Below are 19,465 nucleotides of genomic sequence, written 5' to 3'. Positions count from 1 at the left end.
ATAAGCAAGTTGCAAGAAGATCAGTCAATTGCCCTTGCAAGCAAGTGCTCTACTAATAGTCAGAATTTTTTTGTTTTACCAGGGTGACACATAGAGGCAAGTATTACATAGTTTCTTCTTATCAGCTAAGAGATGTCCCACACTACTACCTCCCACCAGTCCTTTCCCTTAAAGGAGAAAGCTTATGCTCTCCCCACAGAGATTTTAATTTTAGAAATACCTGCATAGGCAATGAGGTAGGTTTACAAGGCAGAAGCTCATTTGCTTCTTGCACTATGCTCATCTTTTACTTTTTCACATCCTCCAGTAATTTTGCAGGAAGGTAGAACCATCCCAGTGTTTACAGCTAGAAGCTCATACTCCCAATCTCTTTTCATCTTGGGTGTTTTGGCAGCTTCCACTATTTTTCTAACTGAAGCTGCTACCATTCCCATACCCCTCCCCACTGGGAAAGGCAGGGAGGGATGGGAACAATTACAGGGTACAAATTTAGGCTACTACATCAGTAGTCCAAACACTCCATGTTGGCTGCAATCGTGATCTTCAAGCATCCCTTAGAGATAAGTGTATCACCACAAACATCTTCAGTAGCAATAATTCCCACCAATTCCTCCCAATTCCCTGCTGAACTGTTCTTAATTAGTGTTGTTGGATTTTCTTAAAAAGACCACTGCTGCTGATTTTTACCTGCTGGTTAACTAATTAAGTATCATCTCTAGTCAGCCAGGCTGAAGGATTTCTCTAGGGTGAAATCTTATTTCATAATGCGTGCAGTCCCACTCCTGACCCCCGAATCTTCCAGTTTGTCCTTCTGGAAGCTAATTTCCAACCAAGAAATCTGTTCCCAGTTTTAAGTTGTCTTCTGCTGTAGTTGGGATAACTGGTTTCAGCAAGGAGGAAGGAGAAACCCTTTCATTTACCTTCTCACGGAAGTGCCAAGATCCTCCTACCACTACAGCATGTGCCTTGAAGTCACAGACACTGATATCTCCAGTACCGCACATAAGCAACTGAAAGGCAAGAGACTGCAGTCAGAAAGTCAGGAGGCCAGGAAACAAGGCAACAGTTACTGTGCAGATTACAAACATTTAAAATGCTTAGAGAAGAAACATTTTGGCTTTATTCCAGATCCAGAAAGCACTTCCATTTGTCAGAGAGGAGGGGAAGTAAGGGTAGAGATGCTTATGGAGGCAGCAATTACCTCAAGCTCATTCTCATCAAAAATAGCCAGGAGGTTCTCAGGAACTAACTCGTTAAGACCTGGAAGAGAAGAGGAGAGAAGAGCAGCAAGAGCTATCCTCTGGGACATAAAGGCAGAAAGGAGCAGGGAGCAGACAGCCTGTTACCTTTCAGGAAGTGATCCACTTCCTCTCTAACCTGATTGGCCAGCCTGTATTGCGCAAGCAGATTTAGATACAAGATTTTGTTTTCATTGGTCACTGGTACTTGAGCCCCTCCTGTCACCAGTTCCACCACCTGCAAACAGGAGAACACTTGACCTTGAGTGTGACCAGCAGCATTCCCCAAACCTGAACTCCTAACCAGAATAAACCCAAGCAAGGAGCTACTGCCCAGAGTAAGCTCAATTTTCTGGGGCACAAAGCAGAGTTCTCAGCCACCCCTGCTATAGGCAGAAGGGGTTAAACTGTCCCACCTTCAGGAACTGCCTCCCTCACCTTCTCCAGCTGTCCTGTTTTGCTATACTTCTCTTCAGCAAAGACCAGATCCATCTCGCTCACATCATTGTTCAGTATGAAACAAACTTTGGATTTATAGAATTCTGGGTCATCCGTTTCAAAATACTGTGTGAAAGAAAAAGAAGGCAGGGACATGGAGGGAAGAAAGAAAATCATACATTGTTAACCAGGACTCTGGATCTGCTTCTACTACACCAACGCTCAACCTCTCCCCACACCAATACAGGCTTCAGACAAGGCTGGGAAGCTTTACCTTGTAATGCATACGAAGTCCTATGATCTGAGCCAGGAATGATCTGGTGAAGCGAGCTCGAACCAGTTGTTTGTAAGCACCTCCCAGAGATGATTCATAAAGACACTTTCCTACTAGGCGGCCTGCAAATTCGTATACTTTGAGTCGTAAATATGTGGGACGCCCCGGATTTGGATGCACCTGTGAAGAGGAAGCAAAATGAAATATCCAAGAACCAGACAAGACTAATAAAGAGCAAGTATGGGACTAGTTCAAGTCACTGCATCTCTCAGGCTGCCCCAGAACTTTAGTGTAATATTCTCAAAGCCAAGCAATAGAAGTAAAATGCCTGAGCCTGCCTAGGAAGGATACAAAACGTTTCACATGCACAGGCCAGAAGCTGTACGAGAGCAGAAATGGATTCTGAAACATTCAGATCCAACAAAACCTCTAGACACTCTGATGCCACCTCCTCTTGCCCAGAAATCCAGCCTTCCCTGCTGACTGGCCACCCTCTGCTGTTCATCCAGCCAGTTCTTTGACACTTCAATGGGTTAAGATCATTAAGCAAAGCTTTGAGAAAGGCACTGGAAGTGACTGTGCAGGCAAGCTAAAGAATGGGTAAGGTTGCACACCACTTAATAGCAGCAGCATTACTTAACCATCAGCATGTCAACGCATACATTTCTGTGCATTAAGCATAGGAACTGCAGACTCACCAAGGCCTGGTTGTTATCACTAAAGCGAGTAAAGAGTTGATTGGTGGTATCAAATAATGCCTTACAGATGAGCTCAAACCACTCTCTGCGTGGACCTCCCCAGTCCAGAGCTACAAGATAAAACAAGCCTGGTCATCCATGGGTCATCAATTCAAGAGTTTCATGAATGCTGCTCACTATTACCTGACATGACAGCTCACCACAGTGAACAGCTCTATAGCAAAAAAGCAGTAGACAAGGACTCTAGAACTCTAGGTTCTGCTCCCAAACCTAGTCCTAATATTTTTTATTTGGGCCTCAGGTCCCTATGTAAAGTACGGATAGAATAGCACCGGCAGGGTAAGTTGCTAACATCTGTGAGAAAGTGATAGTACTAGAAAGCCACAAAGGATAGACATATTACAAGAAACCAGAATTTCAGACTAAAACTACTCCACCATCATTCCTTTCACTTCCTCCTTAAACATATTCACAAGATAACTCACCTTCTTCATCCTGAAAAATCACTTCAAAGTTTTTGCTCCAGTCAGAAACAGAAAAATTTCGTGTTGCTTTAAAAGACTGCAAAAAAAAAAAAAAAAAAAAAAAGGCAGCAGCCATTACTGCTTGGCACCCCATAGCCAATATGCAATCCTGCACATGTGGATAGGCAAGTTAAGCAACACAAAAACCAAGAAACAGTCTAGTACTCTAAAGAATAAAAGTGAGAATTAGGAACTCCTAAGGTCTAATTTTTATTTGTCCAAAGCCACAGAAGTCCATTCCTCATTTTCTATTATAAGACACATTATCCACATACAGCTCGTCTTAAAACCAGTGTGAGGTCTTAGCACAGCACAGATGTATCCCTCTCAAGGCTGCAGTACAGTATTGTTTAAAGTATTAAAATGCCTGTGGGAAGGAGCAATTTCTGTAAAGCACTCTCAGCCCACGAATTAGAATTAAAAAAAGAACATTTCAGAGAGCATTAGAAAATAGCTTGAAGGGTTCACTGAGTACATACTTAAAGCAAGTCACGATGCAAAAAAGTAGCAAAATATTTCCAGTGTCTAGAACTTGCTGTGTCCTGATTCTGGATTCCAATTAAAGAAAATTTTAAAAGCTACACAGCAGTCCTCAGTCATACAGGTAGCTTTGGCTTAGCTTATCTTCAAATAGGTTAGAGCATCATGCTAGTCATACCTCTGGGTTAAACACCTTGGTCACATTCATTGTGCTTGTCAACCTTGGACACTAAAGCTTACATTTATTATTATTATGGCCCTTAATTTATTTTGTCTTACCAGGCTGTAACACCAGTGCTCATGACAGCGCAGGAATTTCCAAAATAGCGGGAAAAATAGTCATGGAAATGCTGTTTAGAAGTGAAGTAATTTTGTAGCAAGCTATTAACCGAAACATAATCTCATGAACACTGCAAGCTCGTACGTGCAGAAAATATTCTAAAAAACAGATTTACTGAGTGTAAGTCAAGGGAAATCCCAGCCACTCCTGCTTTCCCCAGAAATGTTCTTTTCCATCTTTATAACATTACTGTTGTGAGACACATGTGGAAACAATAAGTCAGGATAACTGCCTGAGCTGTGGACACAGTATTTAGAATGTCAGTTAAGAACTGTATTATATGAATGATGCTTTTTTAAATTCGATTTTAGAAGCACATCAGGTCAAGTCAGTATCGGTGAAGGCTTAACTCAAGGACTCTAAAGAATATTTTATCATCACACTGAACCACTACTAGAAGCCTGTTGATGCAAGAGTTTCATGCATGCACCTCAGTAACACCTGACTTGACAGCTTATCTCACTGAATGGCTCTGTACAAGAAAAACAGTAGATAAAGACTCAGGAGCTCTAGGTTCTGCTCCCAAATCTGATCCAAGCAGACACTCTCGCTCTGGGCCTCAGGTTCCAATGTAAAGTGGGGACAGAATAGCACCAGCAGATTTCCTGTTTTTCCAGGCTATGCATGCATTTACCCTAGACATCTCTCAGGGCTTGACTTACTCTGCGACAAGTTCCTTAAAAGTTTATCAGAGCTGAAGTTTCCTCATTACTTAAGAAACTGATCTGATCTTACTGGCTGTAGAGAAGGAACACAGCATCCCACATAATACCAAACCTGAACACAGAGGAGCTACCTTGAGATTTATTTTTTTTTTTCTTTTTTCCATCTCAAGCTGTCTACTGGCATCTGCCTTGAAACAGAAGGACTCATTATTTTAATGTGGTTGCGCCAGCACATGCCAGTTTGGATTTCTTTAGGCACTGAGCAGAAAAAAAAAGAATGAAGGAAGCATTGGGCTTTAAGTGAAGTGACCTATACACTCACCGACTCCAGCAGACAGTGACGGCTGACCTTCAGTGTGACCTTCGAATGAGGTCTTTTCATATGCACCTGACGTAGCTCTCGCTGAAAGAAGTTCACTTTGTCCTGGAAGGTCTCTGAGCCCCCTGAGAATAGTGACAATTTGGGTCAGGCCTGAGCTGTCAATACCTCGAACATCTAGAAGGCATTCCTAAGACTAACTGCACAGGTGTCCTGTTTTTGGCTGGGAAAGAGTTAACTTTCTTTCTAGTAGCTGGTATAGTGTTAAGTTTTGGATTCAGTATGAAAATAATGTTGATAACACACACTGATGTTTTTCATTGGTATAAACACCACTTAGCAACAAGTCAAGGATTTTTCAGCTTCTCATGCCCAGCCAGCAAGAAGGCTGGAGGGGCACAAGAAGTTGGGAGGGGACGCAGCCAGGGCAGCTGACCCAAACTGGCCAACGGGGTATTCCATACCATGTGACATCATGCCCAGTATATAAACTGGGGGGAGTTGGCCTGGGGGGATCACTGCTCAGGAACTAATGGCATTGGTCAGCAAGCGGTGAGCAATTGCATTGTGCATCACTTGTTTTGTATATTCCAATCCTTTAATTATTACTGTCATTTTATTATTGTTATTACTGTCATTATTAGTTTCTTCCTTTCTGTTTTATTAAACTGTTCTTACCTCAACCCACGAGTTTTATCTTTTTCTTTCCAATTCTCTGCCCCATCCCACTGCGGGGCAGGGAGTGAGTGAGCAGCTGCGTGGTGCTTAGTTGCTGGCTGTGGTTAAACCATGACAACAGGTCAGCTTTACAGCCCAAGGATGAGTTTTTTACAGCAAGGTTTGGAGACAGAACTCTAAAGGCAGTTTGCAGTTAGTCTTGCTGACATTCAGATACTCACAGGTGTGCTTTCAAAGAGCCTGACAGAAAAGCCAAACTGAAAAGGAACAGCTGGCATGATGAAATACATTCACTGGAAGCACCAACAGGAACAGAACATGAGACTCTGGGAATCAGAGTCCTCATCAGAGGTCATTCAGTGCTGGCAATCCTCATTCCCTGGGGAAACCAGCAGACTCAAGTGCTAACTTCCTGACTACTGTACCCACCTCACCACCCCTTTACCTATGTTTTTATGCAGAGAGCGAATGAAAGTGGCTGCCAAGATGTTCCTCTCCTTGCAGCTGAGCTCCACAGGGGGTTGGATCCCATCATCCACCACCAGTGTCAGTAATTTGTGCACAGGGTCAGGACCAAGGTATGAAAACTAGCAGCAAAAAGATGCAAGAACGGGTAAACCAATCATGCAGAAGGCACAGTATGTTCAGTAGACAGAGCAACACCACCTGTGCTCTAAAACTTTCTCTGCTCACTTACGTAGATGCAGTTAACAGGAACACTATTTCAAGCATCCAGACTCCAGTTAGGAGGCTGCTTCAAACTTCACACCCTAGCCTAGGGGCTTCAGTGGACACCACCACAGCATTTTAGCAAGGTTATGAGGAAAATAAACATGGGAAATGCAAAAGAAATCAAGATTTTTGCCTAGCATTGGGACAAAGGGCAGGAAGGAGTGATACAACTGGCTCCTGTTCATAAATATTAGCAGAATTCAGGCAATGAGAGGGAATTCCACAGTTGAATCTTATGCAACAAAATGTTGTTGTGGGTGGAAGCCCTTCTCTCCAACAGGAAAAATCAAACTGTGATTCACAAGGACCACAAGCTAACAACATGGAGGTGCAGCGATAGCTGCATGGAAAGAGACTTACCTTTGTGCCAGGACATACTCTAAAGGTGAAAAGGCGCCATGGAATAATCTTCAGGTAAAATTCTTTCACTGAGAATTGCTGAGCAACCACAAGGAAAAGAAAATGTTAAAGGTCACACATCTGTTAAGGGCTGTCCCTGAAACACATGAGGCACAGGACAAATCCATAAGGCCAGGCCTCCCTTCAACCCCAGGGACAGGTTTCTGCAACATTTGGTGAAATCTTCTTCTGGCACAATAAATAAAAACCCTTAAAGCTGTATAGAACTGTAAGCAACTTGTCAGTAAGATTTTACTGCATGCATTTACGATGCATGTGGGATCCCAGCATGACATGTTTTACAGCAATAAGCCATTGTGTTCAGTAGAACATCACCAGACTAATTGGAAGGTAATGTTAAGTACACTTGACAGGCTGAATTCAGGACAAGTCTGTAATGCATTAACAAAAAGGTTTTGGAAAAAGTCACGCTAACAGAACTATTGCTACTACTCCCTAATTTTCACAAACATTTCAAACAACTTTTAAAAAGCACTTGCAATTGCTAAGTCCAGGAGGTTTGCAGAAATTTCTTCTCAGTGTATTTCTGCCAGAACAAATCACTAACTATGGAACTGTCATCTTCTGGAGCACAAGCTAAGATGAAATTTTAGCATCTTTAGAGAAAACACAACCATTTCCTGCACAAACCTGTTCTAGCTGCAATGACTGGAAAAAATGACAAGCAGCATTTCTCCAGAAACAAAGCAAATACGAACAGCAACTCCTTAAAGAAATAACAGCATAGTAAGTTATCTGCTGTGCAGGACAGATGCTCTAGATTATATATAGACTTATCCAGGGATACAATTATGCAGGCATCAGAATTGCATTAACAACTTTGGCACCTAAAGGGAATCTGCAACAGTACCCACTTCTGGTGATCTTCTTTACCAGGTAACGCAATAGAAAAGAGTACAAAAGTCCAGAACGATACCCCAAGGATGAAAGGATGCTAAGCTCACAAGGACCCAGCAAGCACTCCCAAAGTAGTTCTTAGAGCTGCATGCAGCAGAGATTTAGAACTCTCTAGCAACACTCTCCATCCTGTAACTGTTTCACAGCCCTCTTTCTCTCTTTGTCAGGAAAGCAATTCCTTGATTAGTCTTTCACTTTGATGTCTATCACTGCATTTTTCAGAATGCATTCAGATCGCTAGATTAGCAAAGTGAATTTAAGTTTATTAGTAGATTTAGCAGAATTTTCTTTCTAGTTTCCCTGATGCTTGTAGGCAATAATAAGGGGTAATAGTTTCTGTTAACATATTCTTACTATAAGAGAATCCTGTTTCTCTTGACTTGCTTGAATCCTGGTTTTTCTGTTTATACATTTACCTTTTGTCCTCTGCCCATTTTTTCCTTTTCTTTGCCCTGAAACATTCATGAAACAGGACAAAGACATAAAATCTGAGAAGTCTCTTCCTCTATCTTCCAACCTACAGGTATCAGAAACTGAGAAAGGGAATTGCAGGTCTGACTTGAACAGAGCTAAGGCAAGGCAAACAGAATATCTATTGAACAATCAGTGAGAAAATTCCCAGTAGGCTTTGGGTCAGACCTAGAAAGACTCATGGAGTCCTAAAACTTCAAGGAGCATTTTAACATTATTCTCAGTCTACTGAGACGTTTTACTGCCTAGCCTTAGGCAAACCTTTTTTAACCAAATCTGAGGCACCTAAATCTGGAGCTAAGATATAGGGCACAAGGAAGCTCTTCAGTTGCAGTGTACTTTAAACATGCACCAAAGAGTGGTAACTTTGTGATATCTACCTTAGGTGACACATAGCAGTACACTTTTTTAGGTTTCTTCACTTTCTCAGGTGTTTGGCTGTCAGAGGGAGAATCTTCATCTTCATCCTCAGTTGCAGTAGAAGGATGGCGCTGGGAGGAGCTCAGGTGCGTTGGTGGAAGTTGCCACTGAGTGTTGGTATAACTAGGAGCATCATAAAGGTAGGCTTCAAAGTAAATACTGACACCCGAGGTGGACACATTGCGTTCTACAATGTTCTTTTCATTCTCTGAATGAAACAGGTAAGAGAGTTGTGTAAATCTTAATGGAGACCAGAATCAAAAAGTAAAGAATCCACAGACCACCAGCAAATTAGTTGCTATGATTTTAAAGAAAAGGCTACACATCCAAAGGAAAATCTGGTCAAGTGAAACTGATGAAGAGAACCCAGGAGTGGGACAAAAAGATTTCAAGACAGCAGTTTGTCTGTCCTGGCTTCAGTGACCGGTTGAAGAAAAAAGGAAAAAGGCATACAGAACATCCCTCTCAGAGCACCAGCTTGAAGGCATAGCCACTTGACAGCCATATTGCAGACTGGCTTACTCCTGAGGCAACCAGGAATTATAAAATTGTAAAAAAGCACATAGGTCACATGCACTGTTGTTCATCTATATAGCATAACATACAATACATGACTGGCTCACTTCCAGTATGGCCCAGATGCTAAGTACTAGCAAGCAATAAAAACTGCCTAATTTCAGAGGTAAACCTCCTGAGATAGGGGAAAAAACACACGTGCTTTTATCAGCTGATGAAACAGAGTATCAGCCTTCAGAGATCTCCCCTGTCAGGAGCAAATTCATTTACCTTAGCATTTTTAAATGAATAGGCATTCCTTGAGTAATTAAGCACGGCTAGCCTGCAGGGAAGCCACATTTAGCTCTGCCACACAAGTGTGCAAAGCATCTTGTAGGAGGACACCTGAAGAATGAATACTGAGTAGGTCTCGACTCACCACTTAGAACAATGATGTCAAAATCACCATTGCTTATGGGCTGGTTCTGGTAGGAGATGCAGGCATGGAAACACCCCCTACAGTGCAAGGTGAGTCGGAAGAACACTTCGCAAGTCTGCCGGTTGGACACCACAGACTTCTCAAACACAACGTCAGAGCTCTCTTCTTCTTGAGGACCCAGCTAAACAGAAAACAAATTAATAAAGGGGGCTCTCTAGCTCACCTGAAGTCAAGCGGCAAGTGATGAGGTTGCACTCACCTCATAGATGGAGAGGCTGTAATTGTGCTCATCTATCAGGGACACAGAATTGCTGGTGGGATTGTCATACTCATCTCTGGGAACTATCTGCAGAGTGTGCTGCTGTCCACACGTCAGCACCAGAGTGGAGAAATGGCAGACGATTTTGGTTTTGGAGGGAACCACCATCCCTGAAGACAATAACAGTTTAGAGTCAAACAAATTCCAAGCTGAAGCTACCAAGAGCAAAGGAAAAGCAACTGGGGCACAATACCCTTGAAAATGGATCAAATCTAAACACATTCTAGGCCCCTACATTCAAAAAATAAAGTACCTGAGCACTGAAATACATGATGTGGTGCACAGGGTTTGCCTTGGGTCAGAAAATTAATACTGATATAGCAAACCCAGTTACTAGCCTTCTAAAGAATGTTTTTTCCACCATTCTAACCTTCAGCTCAAGAACTTGCTCCCACTGCACATACAAAATACAAGTCAGCTGACATCCAAGGAAACCTGCAAATTCAGCTTACCAAACAAACTTTAGCCTGAAGGGTATCCAAATTAAACCTGAGCTTCCCCTTTCTGACGAGGTACATTAGCAAGCTTTGTATCTATTCACAATGCAATGGAATAGAGATACTTTCAATGAACATGTACATGAAATATAAAAGATGCTGATTGGGGTCAAAAAACAAAAGTAGAAGGAAACCAATTTAAAATGGATAAAAAAGTTTTTAAAGAAGCATATAATCAAAGGTATCAACTGCTCCAGGAGCTTAAAAGAATAGAGTAGGGTATTCAAAAGAGGAAGAGTCAAATCATGACAGCATTTCCAATTCAGATGCAAATAACTCAGTACTTTTACAAAAGGCATTCTCTGACTACTGGATGGATCATGAAGAAGTTACTACAAAACGGAGAACATGACATAAGTGGTTAGGGAGTTTAAGCAGCACTAACGACTTATTCTGTAAGGCAGTTTCTATTTTGCCACATACTGGTAGTCACAAGTATGTTTTAGTCATGGGTCTATTGCTGGGATCTACACATGGCAAGAGGAAAATGGTGAAGGGTAACCCTTTCCCTGTCACCTACCTATTTTAGCTGGAAACACATTTACCTAACTGCCTCCAATACCTCCAAATCCACTTTGAATCATTAGAGGGCCAGTTAGATCTTACCTGGCTGGAACACCTTGTAGTACGGGCTGTAAGCCACATTCAAGCCACCGAGTTTTACAGTGATCTCGTATCTCCCAGCCCTGCGCACAGTGAAGGCCACTTTCACCACATTGGAATTAGGCTCCTGAAGAACTTCCTGGGTTACAGGAATATCAATTGCTAGCTCCACATGGCAGATGTGAACTCGCAGCCCCACAGGCCGGTGAGCAGGGAAGGGTTGCCCATTTTTATAGAATAACTGCATGGGAAATGGAGAAGTCCAGGTCAGCAAAAATATGCAGTGCACAGAGGAAGAGAAAGCAAGTCGCCTCGAGGAAACAAGGGCAAGAACCCCAGCTCAGCAAAGGAAAAAAAATTAAGAGCCAGCTCTGTCACACAGGCTGTGTTCTCCGAAGCAAACAGGGCACAAGTGGGCATTGAACAGCCTCATTCTCTTTTGTGCTGGGGTTCAAATGAGTGCCCTGAAAAGAACATGCCACTAGGCATTTCTTCTCTGCACTGTTAGTGCAATATCAGAGCAGAAACCAAGAGAACCCACTATCAAAAGGAAAAAAGCAAAGCCACATCCTTTCGGAGAAACAAGCAGATCTTGTCCGTTTGTACAGCTAGGCTCTGGAAAAGCTCTCACCAATTTATTACAGAAAACAGTGTGGAGAAGATGCTGACTTATGGAGCTGACTGACCCAGTCTGTGCTGATAAGAAGCATCAGCATGAAAACGACGTGTTACATAAAATCACAGGCAGCTCAACCACAGAAGTGATCTGCTGGACAATTTCAGAGGGTAACATACCTCAACCAGTACTTCCTTACAAGGAAAGACTTACACCTTGAAACCCTATGTGCATGGCTCTTCAAGAGCTGCAGCTTGTGGCCAGACCCTGCCTGCCATCTGCAATCAGCCTGCAATCAGCAAGAGGTTACTATTATTCCGTTTCTAAATAAGGGAGGTCGTGGGGCCTGAAGTAGTACGTATCTTGACTGTCAGTCAGAGTAAACACTGCATGCAACAGCTACTGTTGATGAATAAAGGGCTAAGCAAATGGGAGACAAGCATGAAGTGGAAGGGCACATTGCTGGAGCTGCCATGAGTGAGAGTCAGTAAGGTGAACGGAATAAATTTAAACAGCAGGAACAGAACAAATCCTTTCCCCTCAGCTCTTTTTCACAGCCTGCCCTGGAGTTAGAACACCTTATTCACCTTCAAGCAGAAGGGTTTTCCTCGCCTTACCAAGAGGTATGGGTATGGCAACCTAGCTGAACCTTTCTTCTTATTTCAATACCTTTCTGGGTAGGGAAGGTGGGGCAGAAAGGTGGGCACGAGCCCAGCAAATTCTGTTCAAACTTTCTCCACTTAGCTTCAAACTCTCAGTGTTCAGGCCCCTCACCTATCTTATTTGTATACTTGTCCCATTCCCCTAGACTTGGCCTTTTGGTATTGGAGAGAAAAAAGAATCCTTGGCAGGCTTTTCCAGGTCAGACAGAATAACACTCAATTTTGGAGGAATGGGGAGCGGCCATGAAGCTTTACAATTCTTGAGTTGGTAAAACGCCCATTCCCATGCTCCCAACTTCAGCTGCACAACCAAAAGATAGCACCAAGTCTGTTGAAGGCAAGGCTCAGCCCACTCACTTCCCAGTAAAGGAAGCAGTAGATAGGACAAGCCTGGTCTCCTCCGGTTCTTCAGAGGATTCTAAAGAGAGGGAGATAAGATTTTAAGGAGCGCAAACCTCAGCTATGTACTTACAGAGTTCTGCAACACAATTATGGGTGGCAGAAGACATAAACAAGATAGTTTTCCTACTCCTAAGTTACATCCACCTTGGCCCCAATAAAAAACATTTGAAGAGCCCATCCCTAACTCAGACCTCTGTTCCTGCCCCCAAAGCTGCATGGAAACAGAAATATTCCCTTACATGCACTCGGAAGGCCATGCTATGGCCCACCTCATAGGGGTCCTTCCAATCCCAGGAGATTTTGCAGGACCGGGGATCCAGGTAGTTGCCTCGCACGTAGTCATAAATAGTGCGCTCCCCTCGGCGTTCCCGGTCCTCATGCTGAAGGAAGCTGACTATACGTGCGGCAAGCTCAAAGAGGAACTTAATGGTGAAGAAGAAAGCTACCACAGATACTGTGATCCCACCTGCAGCAAGGAGAGAAGAGAGGGTGGTTGCAGCAGCATGGCTGAGTCAGGCACCAAAATCTCCTCTGCGTGAGCCCAAGATGCCTTTTATTAATGACATTCTACTCAACTGCAAATTAGGTGTTTAAGGCAGAAGCTATTGTGTGAACATTTATGGTTTGTGTTATGCTACAAGTAAGGTTAGAGAATAACAAGTCCCTTAAAACTCTGCAAATGACTGCAAACAGAGGAAATATGTAAAGGTGGTACAGAGTCTCAGGTATGGCTAGCAGACATCCCAACAGAAGCATGGAATTCCCTTTGAGCTGCAAGTTAGAACTACAGAGATTCCTTTAAGGAAAACAGTCATATAACCACACAACCCCTGCACATCACATTAAGGCTAGATTAAGAAGCATCATGAAGGCAACAACCCTGCACTAGTTCCTGAAAGAAAAAGTAAAGGAGTGGCTTAGGAATGAGGTCAATGGAAGGACTTTAGGAACAAGAAGAATAGTGGAGAGGCAAGTCTGCCAGGTGGAGGGCACAGTGTGGGGTGACAGTAACTTCATGTTTGTTAGGTAGACTCTGAACTAACATGAAAGCAGAGGCTTTCAAGAAATCCTTCTAAAGCCTATGGAGAGGTCAACAAAGACAGTGGCAGCCTTTCCTTCACTTACCAATAATGTAAAACATCAGGTCCCTTCGGTGAGACACACAGCCGAGGATCACAGCTGCATCTAGAACACAAAATAGGCCAAGTCCAGTCTAATGACTCTTCCTCACACACACTGGCCTAAATTTAATCTATGATTCCTCAGACAAATACCTATCGATCATCTATCTTCCTCTCCAAGGACATCCCTAAAGCATTATTCCGTAAGACTGTGATTTATGCAAAGAGGACAGCATGCTACAAGGAACAGTTCTCCCTCCATCACAGATTCCCATTCAGATTCAGGGATCTATAAGGACAACATATTATCCTCAGAAACCAGTGAGAGCAGGCTCTGGCTGCTGCAAGAAGGAGCTACTTTTTGCAGGATCACTAAGTTCGACAGCACCAGCCAAAAGCCACTCATCCAAACTCTCACACCTGCTTGCTTCTGCAAGTCACAAAGTTAACTTCTAGTCTGCCATGAAAGCACATCACAGAGCCACCACCAAAATGGACAGAAGATGACCCTCAACCAGCAACCTTAGAAGAAAAAGCTATGGAATAAAAGGGTTGCAGACAAGACCATCCCCATTTGTTCAGAACAAACAAAATCCTTCTAGGGCAGAGCTGAATCCATTTTTTGCCCTGTAACTCTACTACAGAAAGTACGAATGCAACTGGAAAACAGTCCATCTGTATTTTTCTGCTCACTTCTGCAAAGCAGAGCATCTCCGCTGAAACTCTCACTGATCATCATACAAGCTAAAACCTTGGTTTTGTACGCTATTAAGATTACAGCAATTTTTAGAGACACCAATCTAGAATCAAGTTCTCACTGAGGGGACTGCTAAACAAACATGTAGTAAAAAGACCACACCCAGAACAACAACATGCTGTTTGGTTGATAAGACATAGCTGACAGACGGAAGAGCAGCAGCAAGGAACGTGACAAGTAGACAAACAATTTGGCATACACTAATGCATACAATATAGCTCGCCATGTCACCATTCAGTTAGTGAGAAGCTACATTGTGCATTCAAGCCGCTTTTTCTGTTTATTTTTTTTTAAACAAACACAAAAGGGGAGTTATTTATCAGTCATCTCAACAGCAGCAGCAATGGACAGCAGCATGCAGAAAGCTTAAATGAGGTATTTCCTCCCAACAATAGCCATGACTTTCCAGCCTAGCAAATACTGTCTGCTGGCCTCCACAGATACTCTATCCCTCCAACCAAAGAGCAATCACATACCTTTACACAAGTGCCCATGTTCTAAAAGCCAAAAGGGGGGTACCCATTCTTCAGCATCCTTCCTCTTTGTGCCCAACACTGGGGCTAATGTCAGCAAGAAGAGGCCATAGAGAAGATTATCACAGAAACTCCTGGAACTTGCATCACAGAATCACTGCTGAAAGGTGAGAACCTGAGCACAGCAATTTCCTCCTCTTTGTGGAAAAGGGTTGTCCTGCAATGTTGCTCCCTATAGCCTGCTGTTTGCTAGCTTCCCTGGAAAAGAAAAAAAACGAGAGAGAAAGGTTAGATCTCTCCACTGTTGTGGGCAAATCTAGCAAGTAGAAACATGTGAGAGGTGTAAGATGCAAGAATATCACTAGACATCAAATGCATAGGAAATGAGCTATAAAGGATGGTGCAGCTAAGAACCTGCGTGCTATTTATGAGTGCTAAGGAGCAGGTACCACTTCAAGCCTTCACAACCCACAAAATGCCACGTACTATTCTCAGACTGATTTTGCCCAAATCTAGAGGGCTATTTATAGTCAAGCCTAAAAATAATTAAATAAATAAATCTTTGAAAGTTCTTGGATCCCAAAGCAAACTAGATAATTTCTTTTGTTGCTCTTGTTTTAGGTATTCAGGAAACTAGTATCCTCATAAGGCATTTCAGTTTCAGCAGCACTATCCACTAAATTACAGTCTACTGTCAAGATTGAGATTAAAAAAAAAAAAAAAAAAAAATCTAACAGCAAGGATTGATGCAGCCCACAAAAACCAGGACATATGCCAGAAGAAAAGCCACAGAACCTACACAGTCGGTATCTACTCATTCAGAACACAGATTATATAAAGGAGTGAGAATGAAATGAACAAACCCACATTCACCACAGCAACTCTCTGTAAAGAGAGTCAGCTCTTCTGGGGATGTAAGTGATGCGCTCTTCCTGCCTGCCATATCACCGCCTCAGCTGCCACTTCCTCCTTACTCCCGCCTCATCAACCTTCCTCTTCAGATGTCTCTTATTTCCCTCCATCCCAATAATCATACAGATCTGGCTGCCTTTGCATACGTCCACTAAGCTTTCTAATGCATATGAAAACTGACAGGTAAGTCTGTGCAGAGCTCTTTGATTGCGCTGCAGAAGCAGCCAGACTCTCACTGTCTTTTCCTCCCCCACATCTCAAGGAAAATCCCACCCACTCAGCTATTTTCTTCTTTTCTCTGCTTGAGCAAACAGTGTTGCAGTCCCCAAGGCATAAGTTCTCATTCTCTTCCTAGATGAAGGTTTCTAAACTCATATCTCTGTGTATTAAAAATCACAGACTTAGCAATTTCATTGGTATTTGAGTTCTTTCACAGTACATATCCAAGATGTGCTACAAATGGCTGGTTGAAACTCTGCTCCAGCTTGGCCTGGCTGTGGAAGGTGTGTGGTTCCTCCCCACACAGCTGAGGAATTTCACAGAAACTTATCAATATTTGGGAATCTATGAGATCTCCCTCCAGCATCTTACAGAACCACTCTCTTCATGTCACTGAAAAAACAACACAAAACTGGCCCTGTGGGTTCATCTACCCAAGCCATTTCTGCCTCAGCCCATAACTCTTTCCCTTCTGTAAAGCATACCACAAGTGACACAGACTCTCTCTCAAAAACATAAAAAGAGAAAGACCCATCACTTCAACTACAAGATTTTTAAGTCAATTGAAGCCTGAGCATCTTGATCTGGGTTGCAGAATTTCAGAGCTCACTGGACACAGGGAATTAATTATCTCCCTCAATCAGCACAGCAACTTCTCATTTTATTATCTCTAGATGAAGTGGTAAACAAGACACCAAGTCAGGTGGCCACCAGAGATGAAGTGGCTGTCGTACAATCAACTTCCCTCTAGCATACACACTGCCATCAGCTTTAAGGATGCTCTTGCAGCTGGGATACATTGGGGTAAAGAACCAAGTTGTGAGTAGCTGGTATCCAAGATATGTTGCCACTCACTTACCAGAATGTAGATCTAAATTAAAATAGTATCTGTGCTAAGAACTGCCAGCTAACAATCTGGGAAATGAATTCTGAAAATCAGCAATATAAGGTGCCATCGTAGCTAGGCTGGAAAAAAAATGCTGAATTGTCCGACAGGTCTTAGTGATCCAAGGACAGAGCAAGCAATGGTCTCCTGCCATCTGCAGGGAAAATGGGGATTTGGAAAGCTTCACCTTGGTTTGACTCCAGTAGAAGTACTGGCAGAATCAGGATAGACAGTATGGAATCATAAAATAAACCATATTAGTGCTATTGCTTCTCTCAAGTCAGCAAGGAAAGGAAGGTCAGTAATGGGAAAACATTTTGTTTGTATTACTGCTGCTGTGAAGCCAGAAGAACACAGTACAAAGCTCCAGAAGGAAGCACAAGGGTAGCTGCACATACAAAAGGAACTGTAACACAGTAATGGCACATTCGTGTGGCTACTGCTACGACGCCAGTTGGGGGCATGCTATACAGAACTGATTTACTGAGGTCCTAGGAAATCTGTTGTGCCTCTTGGTTTTTTTGGTGCACTGATAAATTTAACTTCCTTTCTTGTCTCCCTTGACAAGTTCCAAAACTAAGAAGATGGATTTAAAACCTTTCTGCAGGTTGATACTACCTCATCCAACCAAGAAGAGAGAACCCTTCATCTCTGTGCAAAACATCCTCTCGATCCACGTGCACAAATGTCCACCACCAATGGCACGTGTGTCTCATGCCACGCACAAGACGACAATTCTCGTCTGAGTAAAAAGGCACAGTATTTTCGCACATTAAGTAGAGCATGCACAAACCAACAAACAGGAATGCCCACGGGAACCTAACTTTAAAATACACCCACAGAAGACTGAAGAGTCAGCGCAAAAGGCACTGAGCAGGCTCCAGTATCAGCTGTCAAGGACAAAAGCCACATCAATGGCCAGTGTCCATACAAAACAGTCATTCTCTCATCAGGGCTGGAATTTGTCATACGCATTTACACACAAGCCAAATAAAATAGTGACAACATGAAAAAAAAAAAAAAACAAACCATGGGAGACTTTTGCCAACTGCCTAAGTCTAAAGACTTTTCATCACAACTGAACCACCACCAGGGCTGTCAGCTCCTCCCGCCTTCCTCAAACACAGCAAGCCAGCCAGATGGCAACTTCCAGGCCAGTCTCATCTGGTACGATCACCCCGGTGGAAAGCTTAGCCACGGTTTCCCTAACAAACCGAGTTCTCCTTTCAGCCTAATTTTCTTCCTCGTTGTCAGAGGCTCAGTCATGGTTCTACTGAGGCCAGCACTTCAGGAAAAAACTCCTGCATAGTACCTCACTGGCTTCATATCTGCTTTTTCTGACCAGCACACCAGATAAAACCGGTTGCATTTGGAAGATACCCACAGCTGCCAGTTCTCACTAATCCCAAAAGCTTACACGAGAAAGATAACAACAAGGAGGCCTCTCTCTCACCCTTCCCTACACAAGGCACTACAAACCAAGTGCCTGGGACTAGTCTGAGAACATGGAGAACGTTTCCTTATGTGTGCAGAAGAGATGCTTCAGGTCAGACTACACCATTACGGCTGCAGAAAGCACAGCTGCAATTATGCTCATTTGCCAGGATTTCAGGTCACAGCTGTTGGCAAGATCTACGGATCCTGACAACCTACTGCTTTTCATGAAGAAGTTCACGAGCTAGAGTGCAGCACAGCCAGCATGACATGAAGTCTTCAAAACGCGCCAGCCCAGCGAGCTTAAGGAAGCGGGCTGAAGATCTCCGTGCCCTCCCAGCTCCGCAAAAGAGAAAAGCAGGGGGGAAGGAGGGCGATCGGTGCGCTGCGGTTCCCCCTCCAGCCCGCACCAGCTGTGGCTCGGCGGGGCCACCAAACCCCGCGGCCTTTCCACAGGCGCCAGCCCCCCCGCAACCTACCCCACGTGCCACCGCCAGCGCCGGGCAAACGGCACGGCTAAACCTGAAGAGAAAGCCGGAGGCCGGCGCGGGGCAGTGAGAGCCAGCTCCTCCCGCTCACCGGGAGCCCCGCTCCCGCCCGCCTCCGCCGCGGTAGCTCCGGGCCTGCCAGGGGCAGGGGCGGGGCGGCCCCCAGCACGGGCGCCCCGGGCCGGCAGCGGGGAACGCAGCGGGGCCGGCAGCGGGGCCGGCCGCACCCCTCCCGCCGCCACCCGCGGCCGGGCCGGGCCGGGCCACCACCCCGGCGGGACGCCCGAGCACGGCGGGGCGACCGAGTTGCAGCTCCCTCGCCCCGGGAGCCCCGCTCCCCCCGCCGGAGCCCGCCCTCCCCTCCCGTCCCCGTCCCCTTCCCCCGAGGCGCGGGAGGGGGCGGGGAGCGCCGTTACCGAGGGCTCCGGCGGCGGCCGCGACGTCGGGCCCGCTCCTGCGCTCGACCGGCGCGGGCTCCCGCTGCCCCGTGCCGGCGGCCGGAAGTGACACCACTCCCGGACCTTCTCGGCGAGGCGGGACGCGATAAC

The 19,465-nt window shown here is 44.4% G+C and overlaps 1 protein-coding gene across 7 annotated transcripts in view; it reads right to left on the bottom strand.

Annotated features, from left to right (window-relative positions):
- Positions 1 to 19,429, bottom strand: part of AREL1 (apoptosis resistant E3 ubiquitin protein ligase 1) — a 23,024-nt gene extending 3,595 nt beyond the window's left edge. Inside the window, exons 1-19 of one of the 7 annotated variants that reach the window (XM_041128479.1) lie at positions 19,334 to 19,429; positions 14,982 to 15,236; positions 14,169 to 14,270; positions 13,753 to 13,812; positions 12,867 to 13,093; positions 10,951 to 11,188; positions 9,788 to 9,957; positions 9,529 to 9,709; positions 8,555 to 8,802; positions 6,747 to 6,824; positions 6,100 to 6,241; positions 4,980 to 5,101; positions 3,134 to 3,209; positions 2,649 to 2,758; positions 1,951 to 2,130; positions 1,677 to 1,802; positions 1,347 to 1,476; positions 1,202 to 1,260; positions 921 to 1,010 (exon numbers count right to left, since the gene is read on the bottom strand). In XM_041128479.1, coding sequence (XP_040984413.1) covers positions 921 to 1,010; positions 1,202 to 1,260; positions 1,347 to 1,476; positions 1,677 to 1,802; positions 1,951 to 2,130; positions 2,649 to 2,758; positions 3,134 to 3,209; positions 4,980 to 5,101; positions 6,100 to 6,241; positions 6,747 to 6,824; positions 8,555 to 8,802; positions 9,529 to 9,709; positions 9,788 to 9,957; positions 10,951 to 11,188; positions 12,867 to 13,093; positions 13,753 to 13,768 — 2,193 coding nt within the window. In that variant the 5' untranslated portion in view covers positions 13,769 to 13,812; positions 14,169 to 14,270; positions 14,982 to 15,236; positions 19,334 to 19,429. Of the gene's footprint in view, positions 1 to 920; positions 1,011 to 1,201; positions 1,261 to 1,346; positions 1,477 to 1,676; positions 1,803 to 1,950; positions 2,131 to 2,648; positions 2,759 to 3,133; positions 3,210 to 4,979; positions 5,102 to 6,099; positions 6,242 to 6,746; positions 6,825 to 8,554; positions 8,803 to 9,528; positions 9,710 to 9,787; positions 9,958 to 10,950; positions 11,189 to 12,582; positions 12,644 to 12,866; positions 13,094 to 13,752; positions 13,813 to 14,168; positions 14,271 to 14,981; positions 15,237 to 15,851; positions 18,936 to 19,333 lie in introns of those variants that run through there. The other 6 variants (XM_030004260.2, XM_030004277.2, XM_030004268.2 and 3 more) reach the window with 6 other exon arrangements.
- Positions 19,430 to 19,465: the final 36 nt, after the last annotated feature.

This window comes from Aquila chrysaetos, chromosome 2 (genome assembly GCF_900496995.4).
Source record: "Aquila chrysaetos chrysaetos chromosome 2, bAquChr1.4, whole genome shotgun sequence".
Classification (NCBI taxonomy): domain Eukaryota; kingdom Metazoa; phylum Chordata; class Aves; order Accipitriformes; family Accipitridae; genus Aquila; species Aquila chrysaetos.
This window is presented reverse-complemented; position numbering and strand designations above follow the sequence as displayed.